Source organism: Gloeophyllum trabeum (assembly GCF_000344685.1).
Source record: "Gloeophyllum trabeum ATCC 11539 unplaced genomic scaffold GLOTRscaffold_00010, whole genome shotgun sequence".
Lineage (NCBI taxonomy): Eukaryota > Fungi > Basidiomycota > Agaricomycetes > Gloeophyllales > Gloeophyllaceae > Gloeophyllum > Gloeophyllum trabeum.
In genome coordinates, this window is record NW_006920419.1 from 1,374,424 (window position 1) to 1,395,933 (window position 21,510).

Sequence of the window (21,510 nt, forward strand, 5' to 3'; positions counted from 1 at the left end):
CGTGCTCCCGCCCATTGCGAGCGCGCCGTGCAGCGAGTCCTGTTGGTGTGTCAGCGCGAGGGCGGTGGCGCCCGTGGTCATGTGCTCGAGCGCGGCGACGCGCGGGAGGGTGCGCAGGTGCGAGAGGGAGGTGCCTGCCGCGGAGCAGACGGCAGAGGGCGGGTGGGCAGCGTGTTTGGAAAGGGCGGTTTCGGTCTGGGTCATAATAGTTGGTCAGGGGTGCCGGAGCGCAGATGTAGTCAACCAAGGGTCGATCTCGGAAGTGGGGTGCGCACCTGGATAGAGGTATCGATGATGACCACCTCACATCCCTTCGCCTCGAGTAGGTCCTTCACGAACGCGTACTCCGCTTCCTTAGTGTCGAGGAAGCCGATGAGGAGGACCTTCGGCTTCGCGCCGTCCGTGCTTGTAGATCTAGACATGTACCTGGAGAGGATTGAGGAGCGCGAATAACAGCGGGGGTCGCCTCGAGCTCAGTGAGAGTAAATGCACGGTAGCGATGGAACCACCACCGCTTCGACGTGCAAGTCAGGCGAGGTGGAGGGAAAGACGAGATGTGATATGCGGGATGTGAGTAGACGTCATATGTAGATTGCTTGTGAACAGAAGATCGCCTGCGAATAGAAGGATGTGCGTCCAGCATAGATGACGCCTATATGCGGTGTCGAGCGAGTGGGGGGTCACAGGACCTATATGCGGTGCTGGCTGCTCACGGGACGCTATGAATAGCCAGTACCCAGGCCCTGATCGGTGTCCGGATAGATGGACGCAGCGAAATGGGTGTATGGGAATGTATGGGAGTCCTCAGCGAGCATATGGTGAGACTCTTTCCTTTCGTGATAAGGTAGATGCTGGAGGTAGTGGGGAGGCGCGCACCTGGATGGAGGTAAAAATTATGCACACTTCATGCACCTTGGGCGCGAGCAGGTCTTGCACAAACGCGTACTATTCTCTTTCGTGTCGAGGAGGCCAATGGGGAGAACGCGCGGCTATGTCTCATTCTGCAGTCACAGACGTGACGAGGAGATCGAGGCAGCTGTTGTTGGGAGCAGGGTATAAAAGCCGTTATATGCGCGCAGCTGGCAAGCGGTAGGAACGGAAGATCCTCTAAGCACAAGGCAAGTTAGAGCAAGAGAGCGTGCAGGATTACGACACCTGGATGCCGCCGACGGATAAATTCGCTCTACCACCCCTTCGCGCACCGTGGAGGATAATACCAGACCACAAACGCGCACTTACAGAGCAGTTCAAACACGGACAGAAAACGGCGGGGGGACTGGGCAAGACATGGCTACCCAGATCGTCGACGTGGCATACGCAACCGAACTCGACAGCCATGTCATGCCAGTCCACCCGAAGCTCCAAGTTACCTACCCCACCCCCGTCCTCTCCTCATACTATGTCTCTGTGCTAGCCCCCAGCCCGCGCTTCGCCCGCTCCACCCGCGCCTCCTCCTCGACCTCGCGCAGCGCGGCGTCCGCCCACCCCGCGAACCCGCGCTGCTCGTACGCGGCACGCAGCCGGGCCTCTGCTGCGACCCACGTCCATGGTTCTCCCGTAGCGTGCTCTGGTTGTGAGGGTGATGGTGAGGGTGCAGATGGGGAGGAATCGGAGTCGGAGTCGGGGTCGGGAAGCCGGTGCAAGCGCGCGGCGAGCCCGGGGAGGCGGAGGAGGAGCGTTTGGCGCATGTAGTCTGCGAACTCGCGAGTCTGTACCAAGAAATTAGTGATTAGTGAGCAGTGACGCGTGTGGATGTAGGCAGAGGATCCGATATGACACGTACATCTCGCACACCCGTGTACGCTTTGACCCCCCACACGCCCGCCGCCGCGCACGTCGTCACGCCCAGCGTAGCGATCCCGAACGCCTTCAAGCCTTGCAGCGGCGCGTTGAACGCATCCGCCGGCACCTCAGCCGCTCGAGGATTCGGCTCGACAGGCCTGATGCGAGCGGGTTGGAGGCGGCCAGCGGCCTTCGCAGTTCTGCGCGCCGGCGGGGCGAGCTCAGCGAGCGATGCGCGGTGCCGCTTGAGGAGGTAGATGGGGAGGGCGAGGGCGGCGGTTGTTACTGCGAGCTGTGGATGATGAATGACGCTCAAGCGACGGGCGGGTGGCGGAGGGCTTGCTTACTAAAGAGACGGGCACCCAGCGGGGAAGCGGTTTCTTCTTCTCGTCGACAGTAGGATTACTGACAATTTGCGCAGATGTCGAGGCTGTGGGCGGCGAAGACATGGTTGTATAATGTAGATGTATGAATCACCCGTTGGCTTTTGCTTCGGGAGCGGATAGAGAAAGAAACTAGATACTGTTATGAGCGGTAGGCTGAAAAAAAAACTAGCTAGCAGCCGTAGCAAGATACCCTTCGAACCAGCGCCGCCCAGCGAGTAACAGAGCCAAATTGCAAGTGACAAGTCGGACTTGCGGCAAAATCGTCGAGAGGACCTCGCGGCACTACGCAGCCACCTCGAGCTGCCACGTGCGCCGCCTCCCAGCGGGCCTTCCAAACTTAGCCAAATAACCTCCACAACGCAAAGTTATCGACGCAGGCGACGGCGACGACGGCCATAGACCTCAAGACTCCCAGCAACTAACATGTCGGTGAGTACCGTGCCCTTTGCTGTGTGTCTATGTGGAAGATGGGTGGAATGGGAAGGGTAGGGAAGGGTGGATGCGCGTAGGGAAGGTTGGATGCAGGGCAAGTGTGGGCAGGGTAGGGCACGTATGGGAGAGTCGGGCGGTCCTTTGTTTGCGGAGTACTGGAAGCGACGGGACGGGATGGAATGCTGACGCCGCTCTCGTTCGTAGAGCCAACAACCATCAGTCTTCAAGCGCTTCGTCGAGGTCGGCCGGGGTATGTGCGCCGCTTACACCCCCCTCCATCCGGATACTAACGTTACCTTTGCAGTCGTCCTCCTCAACTCGGGCCCGCACGCAGGGCAGATCGCCGTCATTGCTGAGATCATCGACCACAACCGGGTGCGTCCCCCTCCCCTTGTCTCCCTGTCCCCACTGACCCCTTCCCCCAGGCAATCATCGATGGCCCCCTGACCAACGTCCCGCGCCAGTCCTTCCCCTACCGCCACCTGACGCTCACGCCGCTCGTGCTCACGAAGCTCCCTCGCGGCGCGGGCACGGGCGTCATCCGCAAGCAGCTCGAGAAGGAAGCGACGCTCGACAAGTGGGCGAACTCCGCGTGGGCGAAGAAGCGCGCCGCGGTGCAGAAGCGCCGCACCCTGAGCGATTTCGAGCGGTTCAAGGTGATGCTGCTGAAGAAGAGCAGACGCGATGTGGTGCGCAAGGCGGTGAAGAAGGCGGCGGCATGAGCGCGTGTGGGAGTGGTGGGGATGCCTCGGTGTGAGGGGACGCTGAGGAGAGGGGAGGGGGGCTGCACGCTGCAGTACGCAAAAACTGCTGGGACCTAGGGTTCGTTCTCGCTACATACGCATATTCGCTGTGTCACTATTCGCATTTGGCCCATGCTATCTTATGAACATGCCATGCTCCATGCCTGCTCGGGCACTCATTGTCCCCGAGGCTGGATTGTGAGCGACTCGATATGATCGTGATATTGGTATCAACTGCATCCATGTCCACTTGGAACACGGCAAGGTGTTTCTGTAACTGTCGCGCACATTTCTGAACCCGAGATTGACGATGAGTGCTCCTCATAATCGTATGGGCAGGGTACTTCGCCAACTATATTACGCGGTCGGGACAAAATGAAGGGCGTTGAGTGACTTCGGGTGCGGTGTTGCAGTGGTAAAGGAAGAAACCACCCAAGATGCATTAAGCGAGAATCGAACTCGCGGCCAGTCGATGGCAACGACTGAGGTTACCACTACCCCATTAATGCTCGACTGATTGCCCTTCTGGACGTATACGAGATAAGCGCAATTGCTGTGGCCTCACGCCTTGAGATATATCATCCCAAGACATACTTCCTAACAACCTAGATCTACATACGCATGGGAGGTGACTGCGCCATGCATTCTCTGTGGGATTGGGGACCCCCGGACTGACTGTAGATTCCCCGGGCCACATACTTGCGATATCCTTGGCGGGTATGTCGATTGCTTACATTCAGGCGATATTCTCTTGGGCGATTCCGACGCGGTACATTCTTCGATGACTTTGTCCGGTTCTGCCACCACTGATGGCGCCCACATTCGCTGAGTTCAAACTCCCCGCGCCAGATCTCGATACATAACCTCTTTCGAGGCCTCTGCTCCCTCCATTCCTTGGCGGAGACCTGGAGGCCACATGAAAGAAGCTGCAGTGCGCCTTCTATCAGGAAGTTACTGTGGCACTCGGTCGTTGGTGCCTCTGTGCAATGTGGCATGCCGGGTATACCGGGCAGTTGCCTGCGTGCTATCCTGATTTCTGACGGAGCCCTATCTATCGCAATGCCGGAGAGCTACGATGCTGATTTGTTTCTCCTTGACGTTCGGTATCTGGTCGTTCTAGAGATTCGCGCGACGGAGTCGCATGATATAGACACAGGCCTCTCGTTTGCACTCGGTGCTAGCGAAACAGATTGCAGGCAACATACTTTCCTGGAGTACTAGTACTCACTTGGTACGCCTGTGGACGGGCAAGCTCAGGATATCCGTCTCAGTCTCTTACTCCTACAGCTTTGAGCACCGCCGCCGACTTCTCCTTGGCAAGATACAACGCCGCATGAACAGGCGACCCAACGACTTCTATCAGACATCAGGTCCGTTTCTAGTCATTGGTACACCCATGCAACACCCATGTGTCTAGAATATGTTTGCCCGACGGACTGCCCTATCTATCGCACTGCGCCACAGACCTGGATCAAACCTGCATAGATGTCAATGTTGACCTTGTTCCCCAAGAGCATTCTGTACGCCCCGGACGCCGCAAGTACCGAACCACAGTCGATGATGCTGGGAAAGGAAGTATCTTCCTGTCATGCACCATAATTCGGGCCCTGCGACGTCCGCGTCGCGCCTGCCCCTGGTGCTCAAGCACGTCAATCTACCTCGGGCAACAGCAGGTGGTAAACCGATGCTGCAGGTGGCCCGCACCCAGGCTCGCTATCTCCTCACGCGGCTTCCCGCCGGATCATAGCACCTCTGCATACGAGCACGCTTAAAAGCAGACCTCGCGGGGCGAGGACGGCAGGCGCTCACCCACCTCTCGCCCTCTTCCCCGCAGCAGGACCTCGCCATGTTCGCATTCAAGAAGCTGCTCGCCTCGACGATCCTCGCGGTCGTCTGCGCCTCGGGCGCGCTCGCCGCGCCGTGGGACGCGTCCGCCAAGTACGCGACGCACCGCGTCCGCGAGGTGACGCGCGACCTCAAGCTCGAGACGTTCCACCCCGAGTCTACGTACGAGGTACGCATTATATACACCCCCTCTGCTCAATGTGATCTGCGGTTTGCGGTGCTGATGAAACGTGGAGACCTTTGGTGCAGGGATTGATCACCCTCTATCCAAGCGCGCGGACGCGGGCTTCGAGGACGCGGCGGTCGAGTTCGTCGCGGAGAAGCTGAGCGTCCCGGCCGACCAGGTTTCGTACAAGTCGGGCTATGAGGGGGACGCGCACACCGTCGCATACGTCAAGCAGCACCATGTAAGATTCAGTATCTCGACGTTGGTGTCTTTTATGTCGTGTTGACGTGCGTACTCGTGTAGGAAGGAGTGCCCTTCGCGAACGCCGTCGCGAATGTCGCGTTCAACAAGGACAACAAGGTCGTGGCGTTCGGGTCTTCCTTCGTGAAGCCATGTGAGTTATCTCGTTATTATGTGCGCTGTCTCATCTAACCCCGTCTGCCAGCTACGATCGCGGCCTCGACACCGGCCATCTCCGTCGACGAGGCCATCGCGAAAGCAGAGGCAGCTCTGGGCGGCAAGTACAACAACTGGCCCGCATCGCTGGAGTACCTCGCCCAGGCCGACGGGTCCGCCGCGCTCACGCACGTCGTGCAAATCCAGAACGAAGGCACCGGTGCGTGGTACGAGGCGTTCGTCGACGCGCACTCCGGGGAGGTCCTCTCCGTGACGGACTTTGTCGCCAAGGCGTCGGTAGGTCTTCGTGATAGCCGTGTGGCGCGTGTCGTGCTGAGCGGCGCGTGTAGTACAAGGTCGTGCCGATTCAGGAAGAGGACCTGACGGAGGGGTTCCAGACCCTGACTGACCCCCAAAACACCGCTTCGTCGCCCTTCGGCTGGCACAGCGACGGTACCACCAGCACGACTGTAACTGCGTACGCTCCTTTCCCCAGCTCTATTAAACAAAGGATATCAGAACTGAATCGATTGGTGCAGCGGTAACAACGTAATCACCTACAAGGGCAGCACGAGCGGTACCGCCTCGCAGAGCTCCTCGGGTCTCAACTTTATCTACACGCAGAACCCGAACCAAGCGCCGACCGCCTCCGCGAACCTCAACGCCGCCAAGGTGAACGCGTTCTACGTCGTTAACACGATGCACGACATCTGGTACCAGTACGGCTTCACGGAGAAGGCGTACAACTTCCAGAACAACAACAACGGCAAGGGCGGCGCGGGGAACGATCGCGTGACGGTGTCTGTACAGGACTCGGCGGGGACGGATAATGCGGATTTCTCGACTCCCGCGGAGTAGGTTTCGTGTTTCGACCGTGGTGTTGGCGTTCTGACTGATTCGTTCTGCGAAGCGGGCAATCTGGACACATGAGAATGTTCCTCTGGGACTACACCAACGTAAGCACGGTCCCAACTGGCGTAGAAACGTCGCGTGCTCATTCCTTGGCCTTCCTAGCCCGAACGTGATGGTGCACTCGAGAACGACATCGTCGTCCACGAGAACACACATGGGCTCACGAACCGTCTGACCGGCGGCGGTACCGGCCGCTGCCTGCAGACCACCGAGGCTGGTGGCATGGGTGAGGGATGGTCGGACGCCATGGCTGAATGGACGGAGCACAGCGACTCGTCCGTGCCCGACTATGTGATGGCTACCTACGTCACCAACGACGGGGCAGGGATCAGAAACTATCCCTATTCCACATCTGCGTCAGTGGTCCCTGCCACGCTTTCTCTGAATACGGGAATTCAGTGATTGTCCTGTAGGTCCACCAACCCGTTGAGGTACTCGAGTATTAAGAGCCTCAACGAGGTCCACAGTACGTAGAGTATTCTCGCCAATCTCGACTGATCGCTCTGGCTGACGGCATTCCCTAGATATTGGAGAGGTTTGGGCAAACATGCTCCACAACGTCTACGCAGCTTTAGTCTCAGCCCATGGATACTCGAACACAGCTAGGACCGACGCTAGTGGCACTGCCGGAAACAACATCTTCCTGCATCTCTTCATCGATGCTTTGGCTCTACAGCCTTGCAACCCTACTTGTGTGTCTTTCTCACCTCTCCAGCTTATGCTTGCATACTGATTAGAGCCACAGTCCTGACCGCCCGTGACGCTTGGATCCAGGCGGACGCCAACCGCTACGGCGGAGCCAACAAGTGTATACTCTGGAAGGCCTTTGCCAGCCGTGGGCTGGGCGTCAATGCAAAGAGCTATACCGACGATTCTTCCGTTCCTTCCGGGTGCTAGAGGTTGGATAGATGATGACACTCCGATTGGGAATTGATAGGCTATTTGTCGGTAAATGGGTCATATAAGGGAAACAAAAGTGTATTCACTACTCAATTTGATTGAATGGATTGTACGAGTGGCGTACCCGAACAAAGACCATGACATCAGTGCGAGGCTCCCCTTCTGACTTCCCGAAGATAAAAGCAGATATTGACGGTTTATCATGCCCTTTATCGAGGAATGGCCGTCAGCCCGTAACGTCATGCGTCCAAGACTTTCTCGACAACATCTGCTGTTTTCCCTGGCTCCGACTCTTCTTCACTCTGACGGGCCGCATCGCGCCCTTCGTCTCGTAGACGAATAGACTTCAAAACGACCTCTCTTACGCTATTCGAGTCAGCGAAGAGATAATCAATGCTCTCAAGTGTCCGGCCGGCTGTTTCGGGGAACCAATACCAAGAGATGAAGATGTTGGCGAAGTTGAAGACCGCAAAAATGATGTACGTCCTCCAGCCTATATTGGATATCGCAGGAGGAGTAATCTCGACCACCAGAAACGTGGTAATCCATTGGAACACGACCGACAGCGCCCCACCACGCTGCCTGGTTCGAACGGGCAGGATCCTGTGAAAGGTGCAGAGGTTTGCACGTCAGCGAGTGTAGAGGGCAGGGATTTGGGTGGCTCACTCGCTAGGATAGCACCACATATTGGACATCCACGAGACGGTGAAGAATCCCTGGTATATGTAAAGCATCACGACCGCGCCTATGCCATTGTTCCGCCCACCCAATTTGATCAAAATAGCTGAGATGAGCATACAACTTCCCAACCCGAAGCCTCCGAAGATGAAGAGTCGTCTCCGCCCAACCTTGTCAAGTAATACCCACGGAAGGAAGGACATGACGAGGAAGAAGAACTGCATCCCACCGGATATCCGGATATCAATAACGAATCGTGGCGCGTCGAACCGATCGAGTTCTGGATGACATATGGAGCGTAGTACACAATCATGTTGGTGCCGGTCAGTTGCTGGATGGACTGGACAGTGCACGCAATCATGGTTCGCTGCCAGCACATAATGCCTCCGTGGGAGAAGACATCTTTCCAAGATCCCGTCGCCGCCGCTTCCAGAGCGACGGCGTTCTGTATGTCCTGGAACTCGGCAGAAACGAGCTGGGAGGTGGGAAGAGCGTTGCGCAGAGAGCTGAGGACTTGTAGGGCTTCCTCTGAGCGTCCATGAGCGGAAAGCCATCGCGGCGACTCTGACGATAGAGAAGTCAGAGTTGCGCCATTCAGGACGATAGGAAGGCACTATACCAGGAAGAACGTTGCACATTGCAATCAATCCCAGCGCAAATACTATTTGAAAGGCGATGGGAAACCTCCATTGAATGGAACTCGGTCTTAGCGACATCCCGTAGTCAATCCAGTACGCTATCACAATGCCTACGATCAACGTTGACAGTTGTACCGCGATCATACGGCCACGCGAATGGGCAACTGTTGTCTCGGCCTGGTAGATCGGGACTGCACTTGTGATGAAGCCCATGCCGACGCCCGTGACCACCCTGCCAACAATCATCTGAACGCGACCATAGCTGGTGGCTTGCACTATGGTACCCAGAATCAACACGGTCGATCCTGCAGAGCAAATGGTCTTCCTGCCAAACTTCTCGCCCCAGCACGCACAAACCAGGGCGCCCAGGAGACATCCCAGCTCATACACGGCGACTATAAACCCGAGCAGTGTGGAGTTGGGGTTAGACAACTGAGCGAGAAACGTTGGGTCTGTGGTAAGACCCGAGAAGACTCCATTATCGTAGCCAAAGAGGAGGAAACCGAGAGAGCATGCGAAGGTGATTGCATATACCAGTGGTCTTCCGCGCAATCCCAGGTACGCCTCGACGGGCGGATTTGGCATAGCAGCAATGGTGCCGACCATAGCCGCTGTACGTTTATCAAGGAGACAGAGTCAAGGTTGCACGTAGCCTCCAAGAAACTTTGGGGTTTTAAATGACCCACCCAAATAAACGCGTTATATTGTACCAGTGATAGAACGCTAAACAGTACGGACGGGATACCAAGTAATTCCGAGCGTAGCTAAGAATAAACCTGGCATCCCTATCAGGCCTGGCTAGCGGCACTCACTTGACCAAGACGCGGTCAGGTGGGCTGATTTCAGCGGCACTAGACGGTGGAAAGTCGGGAGTTGTCGATCGCCTCAGGATGTCCCCAAACAATGTTTCGCCATATGCATGTCAGCGGAGGCACAAGAACGGCGTAGACCTCTTACATAACTGGAGGTGCTTCTTTCGAATTCGACGGGACCTACTGAATGACAGTCTTCATGATACGTACTCCCTGAGAAGTATATATAAGCCTATATCGAAGAATATGACGGGAGATGGAAAGAGGACAGAAAATCCACATAGCGGCGTGACGGATAACGTTACGGTATGGGCACGTGATGCGTACGCGTCGTACACGGCTCTTAGTGCACTTGACTCTCAGTCTCGCGAAACAACGCATCCGAGTTGACAAGCTAAGTATTGCCGACAATACCTAGGAGTCTCTAGAATCCTCTTCCTGTAAACACTCCTTTAGTTCCTCTCGTACAGTTGTCCAGTCCGAAAACCCGAAATGCGAAGGTAGCTTCTCCCAGATTTGTTCTCTGATGTGTTCGAGATTCGCGATGAATGCAGCGTCACAGGCCGCGCACATTTCTAGCCCAGTCTGTGGCCACAATGTTTGGAGGGGATTGCACCATTCAGTACCAAACGCCATCTTCCATACATCTTCTCGCGCTAGCCACTTCAGCCTCGCTGCATGGCACATCTCATGTTTCGGGCCTTCGAACCATGCAAAGAAATCCAACTGATCTGGGGTAAGACACCTTCTGGAAAATACCTCTGATCTCCAAGCAGTGACGAGCTTTTGACGGCCAAGAAGGCAACATCGCCGATCGTAGCTCGATAGACCGAGTATGGACTTCGCGGGATCCGCCTTCGCCTTGAGAATATGCCCCGTACCCATCTCGCAGCATGTATACATAGCAGATGGTATCAGCGCGCGGACATGCGTCTCTCGTGCGAGCCCAACGACTGCAGCTGCTTGCTCGATGAAGCCGCTGTAGAGGTCGGAACGTCTGTTCCGAGCATCCCATCCGTCCAAGGTGGTTGGATAGATGAGGGCTAGTTGGCGAATGGCTCGCTGGCGATAACTTGGGACGTCGTACTTAGTGCTGAGCCTCAGTACGGCGGCGACCACCTCGAAGTCGCTCTTGCAGCGTTTGTCATAGTATCTAACGCAAAATTCAGATCGCTGGATGTTCATCGGACACAATCGCGTACCCTGCAATGAAAATGGTCTTGAAGAAGTGCTCGACTTCCTTGGCTGTATCATGTAGCTCGACCTCGGGCACGATGTTTACAGTCGCGGGCTGCGGGAACGAAAACATATCTCGGAAGACTGACGAGTTCGCCGATAAGACGCCGCGATGGACCCGGAAGAACGTGCGCTGTGCTTGGAAAATCACATTGCCGTCCTCAAACCAGAGCTCTTGACAACGCCCGTAGGTGGGCTTCTCTCTAGGTCTTCCTTGCGATGTGCTGGGAGTGGGTTTGTAAGAGCCGATCGGAGATGACATGGTGCTCGTAGCGCTAGGTTTTATGTCAGCGACGACCGTCAAGCGAGACCCTTCGAGGCTAAGTTGCGTAGGGGTGAACATGACATATTCAGGGGTGCTAATGAGGGGGAGGGCTCACTCAAATCGGCTTACTTTGAATCATCAATTGCGCTCAAGGCCGTCCGGATCTGCGACATGAGGCTTCCGCGCGAAGTTTAGCACTGCCAGTGCATTCTGGTGGCGATCACAGCCCGCAGTTATATAGACTAATAAGATATCCCCTTGTTTGTACTCCGAATGGTATCTGCAGCCTACAGTGGACATTCTATGGAAGCCAATGCCATCATGCACAAGATGTCCAAGCGTACGACAAGAAATTCCCGTTTAACCACGGAAATAATCCAAGTATATATATGTAGTATTGAGTCCCGAAGTTCCGCAGTACGTATATTCTACGGAGTACGCGCGAGACATACTTCTGCCTTATAAACGTTAGGACTACACTTCAAGTTCCTGAAATTATGCCACCCATCCATCATGAAAACCCAGGTATTCAGTAGCCCCTGTAAGGAATAAGGAATGAGAATGTAAGTCATGAGACTTTATAGATCTTGGTATTCAGCCATGCAAATGCAATGCAGGGCGGGTAAATGAGGTTATGTAGACCCATACACCTTGGCGGGCGTACATCCATGACCACGCTTCCGGCCATTGAGACTGGGTGCGGCCATAAGGAAGTGCAAATCCGACCAGGATGAGTTACTCACATTGCGAGCATCGAGTTAACGTAGACTGAAAGAATAGGAACAGTAGGTCATGAACTTCGAGACGCTCAGGGATGGAGGAACAGGCGTACATTTTGAATGTGTGACGTAGATTCCGATGTACCACATCTCCAGCGGAAAAGAAACATACTGATATCCCGGAGAGGGGAAGGATGAGGAGAGTGCAAGACCTCCGAGATAACACTAAACTCACCAATACAAAGTATGCGCAGGTGACGATACTAGGATAGACCTATCGTTCGTATTTCATATCTTTTTCTTCGCCGACACGGCACGCACCTTGTCAGCAACCCCGTCGTTATCGTCCAATTCATCAGAGACGACACCAACGATCTTATAAGGAGGCAGCAGCCCCATTCACACATGGTGTCAATCCCAGACGCACCCGAACTCACCTCGTCGGACGTAATCCGCGGCCTTTATGTTTGTAGAAAAAATAGCACATCGTGCACGCGATGATGACATCGTTCGCGGCATGGGCTAGTGCGAATATGTAGGGTTCCCACTAGGTTCGGAAGGGGTTGTGGATAATGAAGGAGTGGGAGGGACGATAGAGGGGAGAAGTACCTGATTGACGCTTGAGAAGCGAAATTCGGGATAACGGTAGCTATAAGCGCGGTCAGCATTTCAGTCTTGTAGAGAGATTATTACGACTTTCGGCGTACCATTTAGCTACGTAGGCTGTATGGATGGGACAGAGTTGATTAACATGCTCGGGTGGCTTTGTACAGTGTAAAGAGCGTGTACTCGCCCATGGAAAACGCTATTCAGGGGCGATTAGATTCACTAACATATGTTTGAAGACATGCGGCAGACAACAGCTTACCAAAGGCCAAACACGGTAGGATCCCCTGACTATAGGCTCAGATGACACGAATATGTAGATGTATGTCTTGAGTGCTCACGAGGATCAAGGCGAGCCTACTCTGCCCGACTTAAGGCACAACAGGCATCAGTACCTCGTAGTTAACAGATTGTACGACAGAGTACGTACGCTTGGACATCCTCAGGATGAAAAAGCTGGACGGTCACGGTGAGAGAGCGCCCCTAACTCCTGACAGCCACCCTTACCACTCGACTATCGCGGTGCTCAGTTCCTAACACTTCTCGTGAATCGAATGATGGCCGATGACGATCGACATACATACTGAGGGGATGATTTGAGCCTTCTCGGGGCGTCCTGGTCATCAGGAACATCCTAATCTCGACTGGTGAGGAACGGGCCATACCACAATGCTCCTGCTGTCTTTAGAAAACCGGGAGCGCTGTAGTAAGACTCACGGGACGCACCAGTTTGAAGACAAGCACGCGATCAGGTTGACATTACATCGAGTTACGAGGTAAAACCAGCCGGAGTGGAAAACGAAGGTCTGTTGCACTGTATCATTCTTCATGATAATGAGCCGAAGAAAGGGAGTTTGACCAGCTGACGCTGACCAGCCAAAGTAATGCTACCTGAAGTAGTCATTTTTATTTCAGTGACATAACAAGGCCATCGGGGAAGTGACAGACGTACCAATATTCTTAGGAACTGGGGATCGTCTGGATAAGCCCGAAAGTATGCGATGGTCTGCCCACAAGTGATCCCGTAGAGCCTGCTACGCGTTACGCCCTGAGTAAGTAAGTGATCGACAGCCGTACTTACGCCGTGGCGATGGTCAGGCCGTCGAAAAACGCGCCAAAAGTACTGTCAAGGCCCGACATAGCAAGCAGTCGGGCAGAGCAATAGTGACAACAGGCGGGAACGTGTTTATATCGTGTTGTTGATGAGCTACGAACAGATTCGGAACGAGCATCAAAAGATGTATCATGATACATCACTCACATTGAAGATGGTAATCAGGTCACCATGAACATATATCGGTGATAAGCGTCATATAAGCCTGGGGTAAACCAAGAAGTCTCATAGCCTTCAAGTTCGTCGGCCACGACCATAACGTTACATCAAAGCTTCAGAACCCTTGGACTGAGATCTTGTTCCTAGGCTGGATTAGAAGAGAAGAGCTCGTGAGGGTAACCCATAATGAACAGACCATGCGTCCGATGGCCCAGGCGGAACATTGACAAGGCCGGAGATAGAATGCTAACATGGTGTATAAATTTAGAGCGCCCGTGAGATGTGTCTACAGAGGTTGCCAAGGCAGTGTAACGACGAGAAATTCCCTTCTTCGTGACCTCCAGTTTCCGCGAGGGCTTATTGGACGACTCGTGCAGAACACCGACGATTTGCTAGGACATAACATATCCTGTGGTACCAGGAAGACGATGCCCTGAGATGTGCCAGATCAAGACAATCTCCGACTATTCGACTAAGCTGAGAAGTTTAAGCTTGAGTATACACACAGAGCAACCTGCGTCATAAAAATATTGCCGTGTCATAATGTTGTTTCCAAGGAATAGGGAGGACTTACCACCGTCTTGCATACTCGAAATGAGGGTAAGATCCAAACGCAATGCATTCTGGTGGTGCACTGAAGGGTCTGCGCGTCGACTCGGACTCATGCGTTCGTAAGGCGTGCTATCAGTTACAACTCAGTACTCAGGAGTTAATCGGAATATTGCGACAGACGCCCTGGGGAAACCCTTGTATATCGTCGGGGTCCTATAGATTATGGTATTGAACCATGAAATGTAGTTTTCAGCAGTCGGTCCACCACGGGGTATATACAGGTGAACGGAGCAGCAGGAAGATCGAGAAGACCAAGTCAGCCCGACCCATATACCTGTGTGATTGCGCGTCCCCTGAGACGCTTCCGGCTATTCAGACTGACATGCACTCGTAAGTGAGCGCAAGTCCGACCGGCACAACTTGATTCACTCACACTGCGAGCATTGAGTTGACGTAGACTACAGAAATAGGAGCAGCGAATGGTGAGTACTGGGTAAACGCAAGTAACCGGGAGAAGACATACATTTTGAATGTGTGATGTAGAGCCCGATGTACCACATATCGAGCGGGAACGCGATGTACTGGCTCAGGGGGGAAGGAGAAGAATGAGATCAGTACGATACATTCTGCGATGTCGCTGGAACTCACTAGAACGAAGTACGACCAGGTGACGATGCTAGGACGGAGCGATGGTTGGTACCTCTTATATCTTGTCCGTCGAGAAGCGGGTACGTACCTCGTTAGCAGCCCCGTCGTTATCGTCCAATGCATCAGAGACGAAACCAACGACCTGATAAAGGGCGCAATGTTCCCATCAAAGGTGAAACTGGCCTCGGACGCACCTGGACTCACCTCGTCGGGAGGAACCCGCGATTTTTATGTTTCCATAGGAAATAACACATCGTGATGGCAATAACGATATCGTTGGCAGCGTGTGCTAGTGCAAATACGTAGACCACCCACTATTCTCAGGAGAGCGTAAGTAATCATTGCGTGAACAGTAGGGAAGACTTGCCTGGTCCTGAGTGGCGAAGCGGAATTCGGGGAGGCGGAAGCTGCAGTGGTGATGATGATGAACATCTACCTGCCTTTGGATGAAAGATCTACGCGTACCATTTAGCCACGTAAGCTGTGCAGATCAGCGGGTATGGTCAGTGATTTCGGTTTATCATGCAGAATGGCCGGGGGGATACTTGCCCATGCAAAATGCTGAGCGACTCGGTCAGTTTCTGTGTCACATCTGAAATGAGATGCCCGAAATATGGACTTACCGAAGGCGACGCATGGTAGTATTCCCTGAGGGGGTGTTCAGCACGGATATGTAACGCAGGGCGTTGGGTATGTCATACCAGAATTAACGCAAATTTACTCTGGCCAACTGAGGGTGGTCTATAGATTCAATAATCCGACATGGGGAAAGTAAAATTCTCTACGCACGCTTGTATATCCTAAGGATAAAGAAGCTGGGGCCAAGGTAAGCGGGGAACGGTGAATGGTGATCACATAACTTTACAATTCAACGATGGCGGTGCTTAGTTCCTATTCCCCACCGTCGATCAATAGAATCCGGCGAGGATTGAAGGACATACTGAGGGGACGATTTGGGCCTTCCAGGACCGTCCTCCTCATCAGCACAGGGCGAGACGCCACGCAATAAGGGCTCGGACGTACTACTATGCTCCTGGAAACGCTCAATAACACGAGCTTCGCGCCAGAAAGACGTCACGCACCAGTTCGAAGACGTGCATGCTATGAGGTTACACCCGCATTTGGTCACGAGGTAGTACCACCCAGCGTGGAAGACAAAGATCTGTTGGAGCGTATCGTTCTTCGCGAGCGTCAGTCGAAGTAGTTGACGAGTTGATTGATGCATACCACCCAAAGCAATGCCACCTGCAGTACTGCATTTCGGTCACCTCGTACGACGATTAGATAATAGTGTACCTACCAGGACTTTGAGATACTCCAGATCGTCTGGATAAGCCCGATAATACGCGATAGTCTGTCCGCAGGTAATTCCATAAAGCCTACGACGCGTCGATCTAAACAATAAGTTCTGATCGAGAACCACGTTCGTACTTACGCTGTCGCGATAGTCATCCCATCAAACATGGCGCCGAATGTGTTGTCAAAAGCCGACATAGTGACGGTCGAGAAAGCAGAATGGGCGAGAAGGCGGGAGGGTGCTTATAAAACGTCGTCGACCAGGTACGAACAGACTTCGAGACGCGCTCCATATAGGGAGTATCAGTTATTGCTCGCACGCACTGAAGATAGTAGTAGATTTTCGAGAAGTTTGAGGGTTAAAGTATAGGCCTTAACAACGAGTCTATTACGGCTGGGCCCCCACATTGCGGCCGGCTGCAGTGACCGAGGTAACCAGGATTACCTCGTCGATCAGGAGGCGCCCATAGAAAAAGGGTCCGTCTGGGTCCGTGAGCCTCAACCACACCGCGGAGTTCGTGGCCTTCCACGATCCTGTCCGATGTAAGCTTCAACCCTTAGGTCTTAGGACTGATGTACTGGAACGAGCCGTAAGTTCCTGGCCTGAACCAGGACATAGGGAAGCTGGATGGCAGTGGATAGCTTATGTGTCCCTTTCCATGAGCAACACCAAGCCCAAGACTGCCCAAGACTGCCCCTATCCGTCAGTTCATTGATGCATATCTGAAGAAGATCGGGGGACTTTCGAAAAAGAAAGCCGATGGCGCACAAAAGCTTGGAGCGCCGGCGAGACTGCTGATGTTCGCGGGCGCTGGGATTATTGCAAGCGGCACGAAGCGTCAAGGGATTGTCATGAAATATCGCATCCCATGGTACCAGGAAGGTGGGACCGTGAGATGCGCCACATCGAAACAAAAGTCTGGCTATTTGACATACTAGTGCTGCAAAGCTTGACCTGGAGACACAGGGCCGAAAGACTGCGCAGCAGTAACAATGGAGTTCAGAGTTGTCCCCATGAGCGAATAGGTTTCCGTCCAAATAAAAAGACTTAAACAAGACCGACGAGCGACGGTCCTTCCTAATAGTGTCTGTGACAAGAAGCCCCGACATAAGTCACGAGACACGTTGTTTGCGCGTTATTTGGTCGTGCATTGGGCAGCCCCTATACTCAGAGTACTGCATCCTCTGAATCTGTTGCCGCTAACGCAGTGGCTTAGCAAAATCCCCGCTCTAGCTTTCGAAATACCCGCTTACTCTACCCAGCGTCGGTCTATGGACATCATCGAAATTAGCTCGTCCCCGGAGCCCGTGCCCAAACTGCGGCGGAAGCTGCGCGCCGCTGCGGCATCGGAAATTATCGAAATATCGGACTCGGATACTGAAGGATCGAAGCAGCGACCCGTAAAGAAACAGAAAGCCAAGGCGGCGCCTGAAGCAGGACCTTCGCGTCCGCGGCGAGCGCACAGCTCCCAGCCAAAGGCAGGCCCGTCCGAGCCCAAGGCGAAGAAAGGCAAGGGCCGAGCCGTGGATCCTCGACCTTTGCCGCTGTTCTTGCCTGAAGACGATGAGACCGCGCCTGATGACCCGGGAGCGTCCCAACACATTGATCCCCCGCCCTCCCGTTCGCCCAGTCCCCGACCGGCAGGTTCCCCGGCGCCACGAGCGGAAACGCCGGCACCTGTACCTTCCTGTCTCTCGCAAGTCCTTGAGATTATTCCGGACGTCGAACCTGCACATGTGGTGTCGCTCATTGAACCACTGCTGGAAGTCCGGAACGCGAAGGGAGAAGAGAGGAACAATGAGGTGATTGTCCAAGCAGTCCTTCATAACCTATTCGAAAGAGGGGACTACCCAAAGGTTGATCGGAAGGGTAAGGGAAGAGATATGAGTGGAAGTGGCAGTGGCAAGAGGGGCGCTGCGGCGGATGTGGATGAGGGGGACGAGCCTGCGAAGAAGAAGGCCAAGCTCGACTCCGGGTGGTCTTTTGAGGATCTTGACGGAAGCGAGGGCGAGATCGACTGCGGGTGCTGCTTCACGCCGTATCCTTTCGTAAGCTCCATCATCTGCCTGATCTTTCCCTGCCAATACATATCGTGGTGCCACTGCACCCTACAGAACAAGCTCATACAGTGCCCGGAGGCTCATTTATTCTGCACGGATTGCATGACGAACTACGTATCAAATCTGCTTGGCATGCAGGATCCCAACATCAAGTGTATGGACCAGAGTGGGTGTAAGGAACACTTCACTGAAGGGGAGCTGCGCCGGTGCGTCGTTTATTCCACCCTGCTCGCCCGCTTGCCACTTAACATGCGCCCTCGAATCAGGTTCATGTCTCCGAAACTCCTTGAACTGTACGAGAAGGTACGGATGCGTAGGGAGATCGAGAGCGCCCAGCTCGAGGGTCTGGAGGAGTGTCCGTACTGCGAGTATAAGGTTGTGGCAGGTCTATTCGGCGAGAACCTAACGCTGACGCTTGGTCACCAGGTTGTGATCGAAAGCGCCGAAGAGAAGCTGTTTAGGTGCGAGAATAAGGAGTGCGGCGCGGTGACTTGTAGGTTCTGTAAGAAGGACGTGAGTTGTTGCGTCTGATATTTGCAATTGGTCCGCCATACTAATGTTACCCCTCTGTCGCAGGATCATTTACCGAAAAGCTGCAAAGGTGCGAGGCCCTCGCCCGTCAAGGTGACGTCGTACTGATCCTCCCCATAGAAGTTGAAGACGACAAGAAGATCGACGCGAGGCATGCCGTGGAGGAGGCCATGAGTAGGTGATTTGAAACTCTTGAGTTAACTGCCGCTCATGGTATCTGCAGCGAAAGCTCTGATGAGGAATTGCCCAAAGTGTCAGAAAGGTGAACGCAGTAGCTCATATAAGGCTCGAGGCCTTGCTCATTTCGTGTTCCTTCCCCTGCTTAGCCTTCATAAAGGAGTATGGCGTACGTGCTTATAGTCAGTTCTAGTGAGTTGCGCGGGCTGACCGGTTGACCTGCGATTTCAGTGTAACAAGATGACGTGTCCCTATTGCCGTACACTGTCCTGCTATATCTGCCGGCAGATCATAACGGGATACGAGCACTTTGCCCACGTAAGTGGTCTCCTCAAATAATTCTCAATTATCATCCGTGCTTATCGCGGATCACACACTATGTAGCCGCCCCCTTACACTGGTCGTCAAGATTCCAATAAATGTGCGCTCTGGGACCCGGTCGAGAAGCGACACAGTGACGAGGTAAGCCGCCTTCTCTTCCCATCTGAAACACAAACCAGACCCCTTTCATCCTGTAGGTTGCAGAAGCGCGGAAGAAAGCCATCGAACAAACCAAGCTCGCCAATCCCGACGTCGACGAGAAAGACCTACAAGTCGACCTTCCCCCGCCCCCGCCTGCAGCCGCGGCCGCCGCACCAGCTGGCCTGCCAGTTTACCACCATGTCCCGCTACCCGCTCGTATCCCTCCACCGCCACCTCTGCCCCGGGCTTTGTTGATGATGCAGCAAATGCGCCAGCAGCGTGGTGGTCCACATGTGCTCGCTCCTCCGCTCCATCCCCCCGCCGTGCAGCTGCGCGATGCGTTTGATCTTAGGTTCGGGGTGGGTGGGAGGGCCCCGGAGGTCGTCGTCAGGGCGCCGAACAGGAGGGCGCGGGCGCCACGACCTGCAGCGGCTCGCCCGAAGCGCGTGAGGTGAGATATCCGTGTGGGTTTAATCCCGCCGTTATATGCTCTCGGTTAAAAGAAGGCGTCTGCGTGAACGCGTGAACGCGCTAGACCTTGCTCGTCATTTACTGCGTATTCTTGTCTTAATGTTTTCTTGTTGCATTACCTATGCTCGTGAGCTTAGCAGGAGAATCGCCGGACCGGGAGGGCTAATGCCCTTGCCTGTATTAAGCACGCGAATAACGGCTCGTCCTATCCCTGCTCGCTGACGACTGATAAGAATCCCCGATGTGCTTGCTAGGTTTTTCGAAGTAGGTCTGTGGTAATCCACTTAACATCACACCAAAGTGGATATATGCGTGGACACTTGAGACTAAAAAAATCCTCAACGTTTCAATTGATACGACTAATACTTCTTAGTGAGAAAATATTTCGATGTGGCTGCTGGCTAGAGGGCCGCGAGTACTTGAGTATTGGGTGCTCGCCGCTGGTATGAACACTCCATTCACTACCGTCTAACGGAAGGGGTTTATACTTGCAATACAATTTTTCTAGCGCTTCACATCCATTGACCGTTGATTTTCAAAGGTATATCACGAAGCAAGGGGCGGACAGAAATAAAATTTTAGACCACATGCCACAAATCTCAGTTAAGGGTCTCCAGGGGACCCCCCCTCCCCCCGTGGGACAGTCTCACGGTACATAAAGGGAAGGTATGTCGCACAGCAAGCAAGGGTTAGGGTTACTTTGTCACCGGGGGTGTCACATCTACTTCGGTCACAATTCATATGTTTTCTGAAGATCGCTACCAGGGGTCATTCTTTCTCACCGCTTTCCTCTGGGATCTTCAGAAAGGCATTTACAGTCGTTTGCATATGAAACCGAAAATCGGGTTTCCGTGAGCATTGTTTGTTCGAGCCAAATATACCCATATGTAGTAATGCGAGATGGCTTCTTGTGACTGCGTGACTGTCAGATAGCATTCATCGACGTCTCGAACTTGAAGTATCGACTGGCTGGTACCATGGTTCACCTCACTCGACAACTACGTGAACGTATCATTGTCTGGCGCCATGAGCAAAACAAGACACTCCGAGTGATTTCTGAGCTTGCGGGATGCAGTATAAGCACAGTCTTCGAAGTTCTCCGACTCTACACGGAATACGGCACAGTCATCAACCCGAATGCTAGACCTCGAGGCCGGCCGCGCACTCTCGACATGCAGGATATGAACTTCGTGCGATCAGTTATTGAGGGAGAGCCTGCTATCTACCTTGATGAGCTACGAGATCGAGTCTACGAGGACCGCGGTGTCAACATGTCTTTGGCATCATTGTCTCGTGTAGTCCATCGACTCTCACTCTCTCGAAAGAGAATATCCAAGGCGGCTCTGGAGAGGAATGAGCTACTGCGTGCTACATGGCAAGCTCAGTGGGGGGACTTGCCTATGGAGTATTTGGTTTGGATAGATGAGTCGAGCATAGATGATCGAACAAATCAGCGGTCCCGTGGCTGGGCGGATATTGGGCGAGCGTGCGTACGCCGTGAGGCTTTCCTGCGTGGTCAACGC

At 54.0% G+C, this 21,510-nt stretch overlaps 8 protein-coding genes and 1 non-coding gene across 9 annotated transcripts; 4 read left to right on the top strand and 5 right to left on the bottom strand.

Annotated features, from left to right (window-relative positions):
* Positions 1-239: 239 nt before the first annotated feature.
* Positions 240-2,433, bottom strand: GLOTRDRAFT_139899 (uncharacterized protein; the record flags this gene model as incomplete). Its single annotated transcript, XM_007869896.1, has 5 exons — positions 2,359-2,433; positions 2,130-2,297; positions 1,784-2,074; positions 1,399-1,709; positions 240-405 (listed from the first exon to the last, which is right to left on the bottom strand). Exons 2-5 carry the CDS (start codon positions 2,229-2,231, stop codon positions 240-242), a joined length of 870 nt encoding a protein of 289 aa, XP_007868087.1. The 5' UTR covers positions 2,232-2,297; positions 2,359-2,433.
* Positions 2,434-2,810: 377 nt separating this feature from the next.
* On the top strand, positions 2,811-3,313 carry GLOTRDRAFT_23091 (60S ribosomal protein L14; the record flags this gene model as incomplete). Its single annotated transcript, XM_007869497.1, has 3 exons — positions 2,811-2,850; positions 2,905-2,975; positions 3,026-3,313. Coding segments are annotated over 3 exons (399 nt in total), but the record flags the coding sequence as incomplete, so codon positions are not given.
* Positions 3,314-3,781: 468 nt separating this feature from the next.
* Positions 3,782-3,852, bottom strand: GLOTRDRAFT_t92. Its single transcript has one exon. It is a non-coding gene; the product is annotated as a tRNA-Gly (tRNA).
* A 1,285-nt stretch (positions 3,853-5,137) lies between these two features.
* Positions 5,138-7,713, top strand: GLOTRDRAFT_100742 (uncharacterized protein). The gene is made up of 11 exons (XM_007869897.1): positions 5,138-5,357; positions 5,425-5,595; positions 5,658-5,748; positions 5,800-6,047; positions 6,101-6,228; positions 6,290-6,604; positions 6,661-6,706; positions 6,765-7,018; positions 7,076-7,128; positions 7,187-7,354; positions 7,408-7,713. Exons 1-11 carry the CDS (start codon positions 5,190-5,192, stop codon positions 7,557-7,559), a joined length of 1,794 nt encoding a protein of 597 aa, XP_007868088.1. The 5' UTR covers positions 5,138-5,189; the 3' UTR covers positions 7,560-7,713.
* An 88-nt stretch (positions 7,714-7,801) lies between these two features.
* On the bottom strand, positions 7,802-9,484 carry GLOTRDRAFT_131138 (sugar transporter; the record flags this gene model as incomplete). The annotated part of the gene is made up of 4 exons (XM_007869898.1): positions 7,802-8,165; positions 8,229-8,458; positions 8,530-8,804; positions 8,860-9,484. The coding sequence occupies 4 exons, from the start codon at positions 9,482-9,484 to the stop codon at positions 7,802-7,804; spliced, it is 1,494 nt and encodes a 497-aa protein (XP_007868089.1).
* Positions 9,485-10,104: 620 nt separating this feature from the next.
* GLOTRDRAFT_44887 (uncharacterized protein) lies at positions 10,105-11,188 on the bottom strand (the record flags this gene model as incomplete). Its single annotated transcript, XM_007869523.1, has 2 exons — positions 10,105-10,843; positions 10,893-11,188. 2 exons carry the CDS (start codon positions 11,186-11,188, stop codon positions 10,105-10,107), a joined length of 1,035 nt encoding a protein of 344 aa, XP_007867714.1.
* A 2,832-nt stretch (positions 11,189-14,020) lies between these two features.
* On the bottom strand, positions 14,021-16,501 carry GLOTRDRAFT_117092 (uncharacterized protein). The gene is made up of 20 exons (XM_007869899.1): positions 16,425-16,501; positions 16,290-16,368; positions 16,217-16,234; positions 16,072-16,169; positions 16,013-16,022; positions 15,931-15,948; positions 15,855-15,880; positions 15,779-15,804; positions 15,691-15,719; positions 15,613-15,637; positions 15,539-15,550; positions 15,455-15,470; positions 15,357-15,396; positions 15,194-15,303; positions 15,078-15,131; positions 14,990-15,017; positions 14,865-14,922; positions 14,775-14,799; positions 14,364-14,718; positions 14,021-14,303 (listed from the first exon to the last, which is right to left on the bottom strand). The coding sequence occupies exons 1-19, from the start codon at positions 16,481-16,483 to the stop codon at positions 14,658-14,660; spliced, it is 792 nt and encodes a 263-aa protein (XP_007868090.1). The 5' UTR covers positions 16,484-16,501; the 3' UTR covers positions 14,021-14,303; positions 14,364-14,657.
* A 1,668-nt stretch (positions 16,502-18,169) lies between these two features.
* On the top strand, positions 18,170-19,771 carry GLOTRDRAFT_78895 (uncharacterized protein; the record flags this gene model as incomplete). Its single annotated transcript, XM_007869900.1, has 10 exons — positions 18,170-18,334; positions 18,401-18,552; positions 18,613-18,721; positions 18,773-18,859; positions 18,923-18,947; positions 18,998-19,051; positions 19,101-19,139; positions 19,204-19,223; positions 19,286-19,372; positions 19,439-19,771. The coding sequence occupies 10 exons, from the start codon at positions 18,170-18,172 to the stop codon at positions 19,769-19,771; spliced, it is 1,071 nt and encodes a 356-aa protein (XP_007868091.1).
* A 1,193-nt stretch (positions 19,772-20,964) lies between these two features.
* Positions 20,965-21,486, top strand: GLOTRDRAFT_45174 (uncharacterized protein; the record flags this gene model as incomplete). The annotated part of the gene is made up of 1 exon (XM_007869538.1): positions 20,965-21,486. A coding segment is annotated over one exon (522 nt), but the record flags the coding sequence as incomplete, so codon positions are not given.
* Positions 21,487-21,510: the final 24 nt, after the last annotated feature.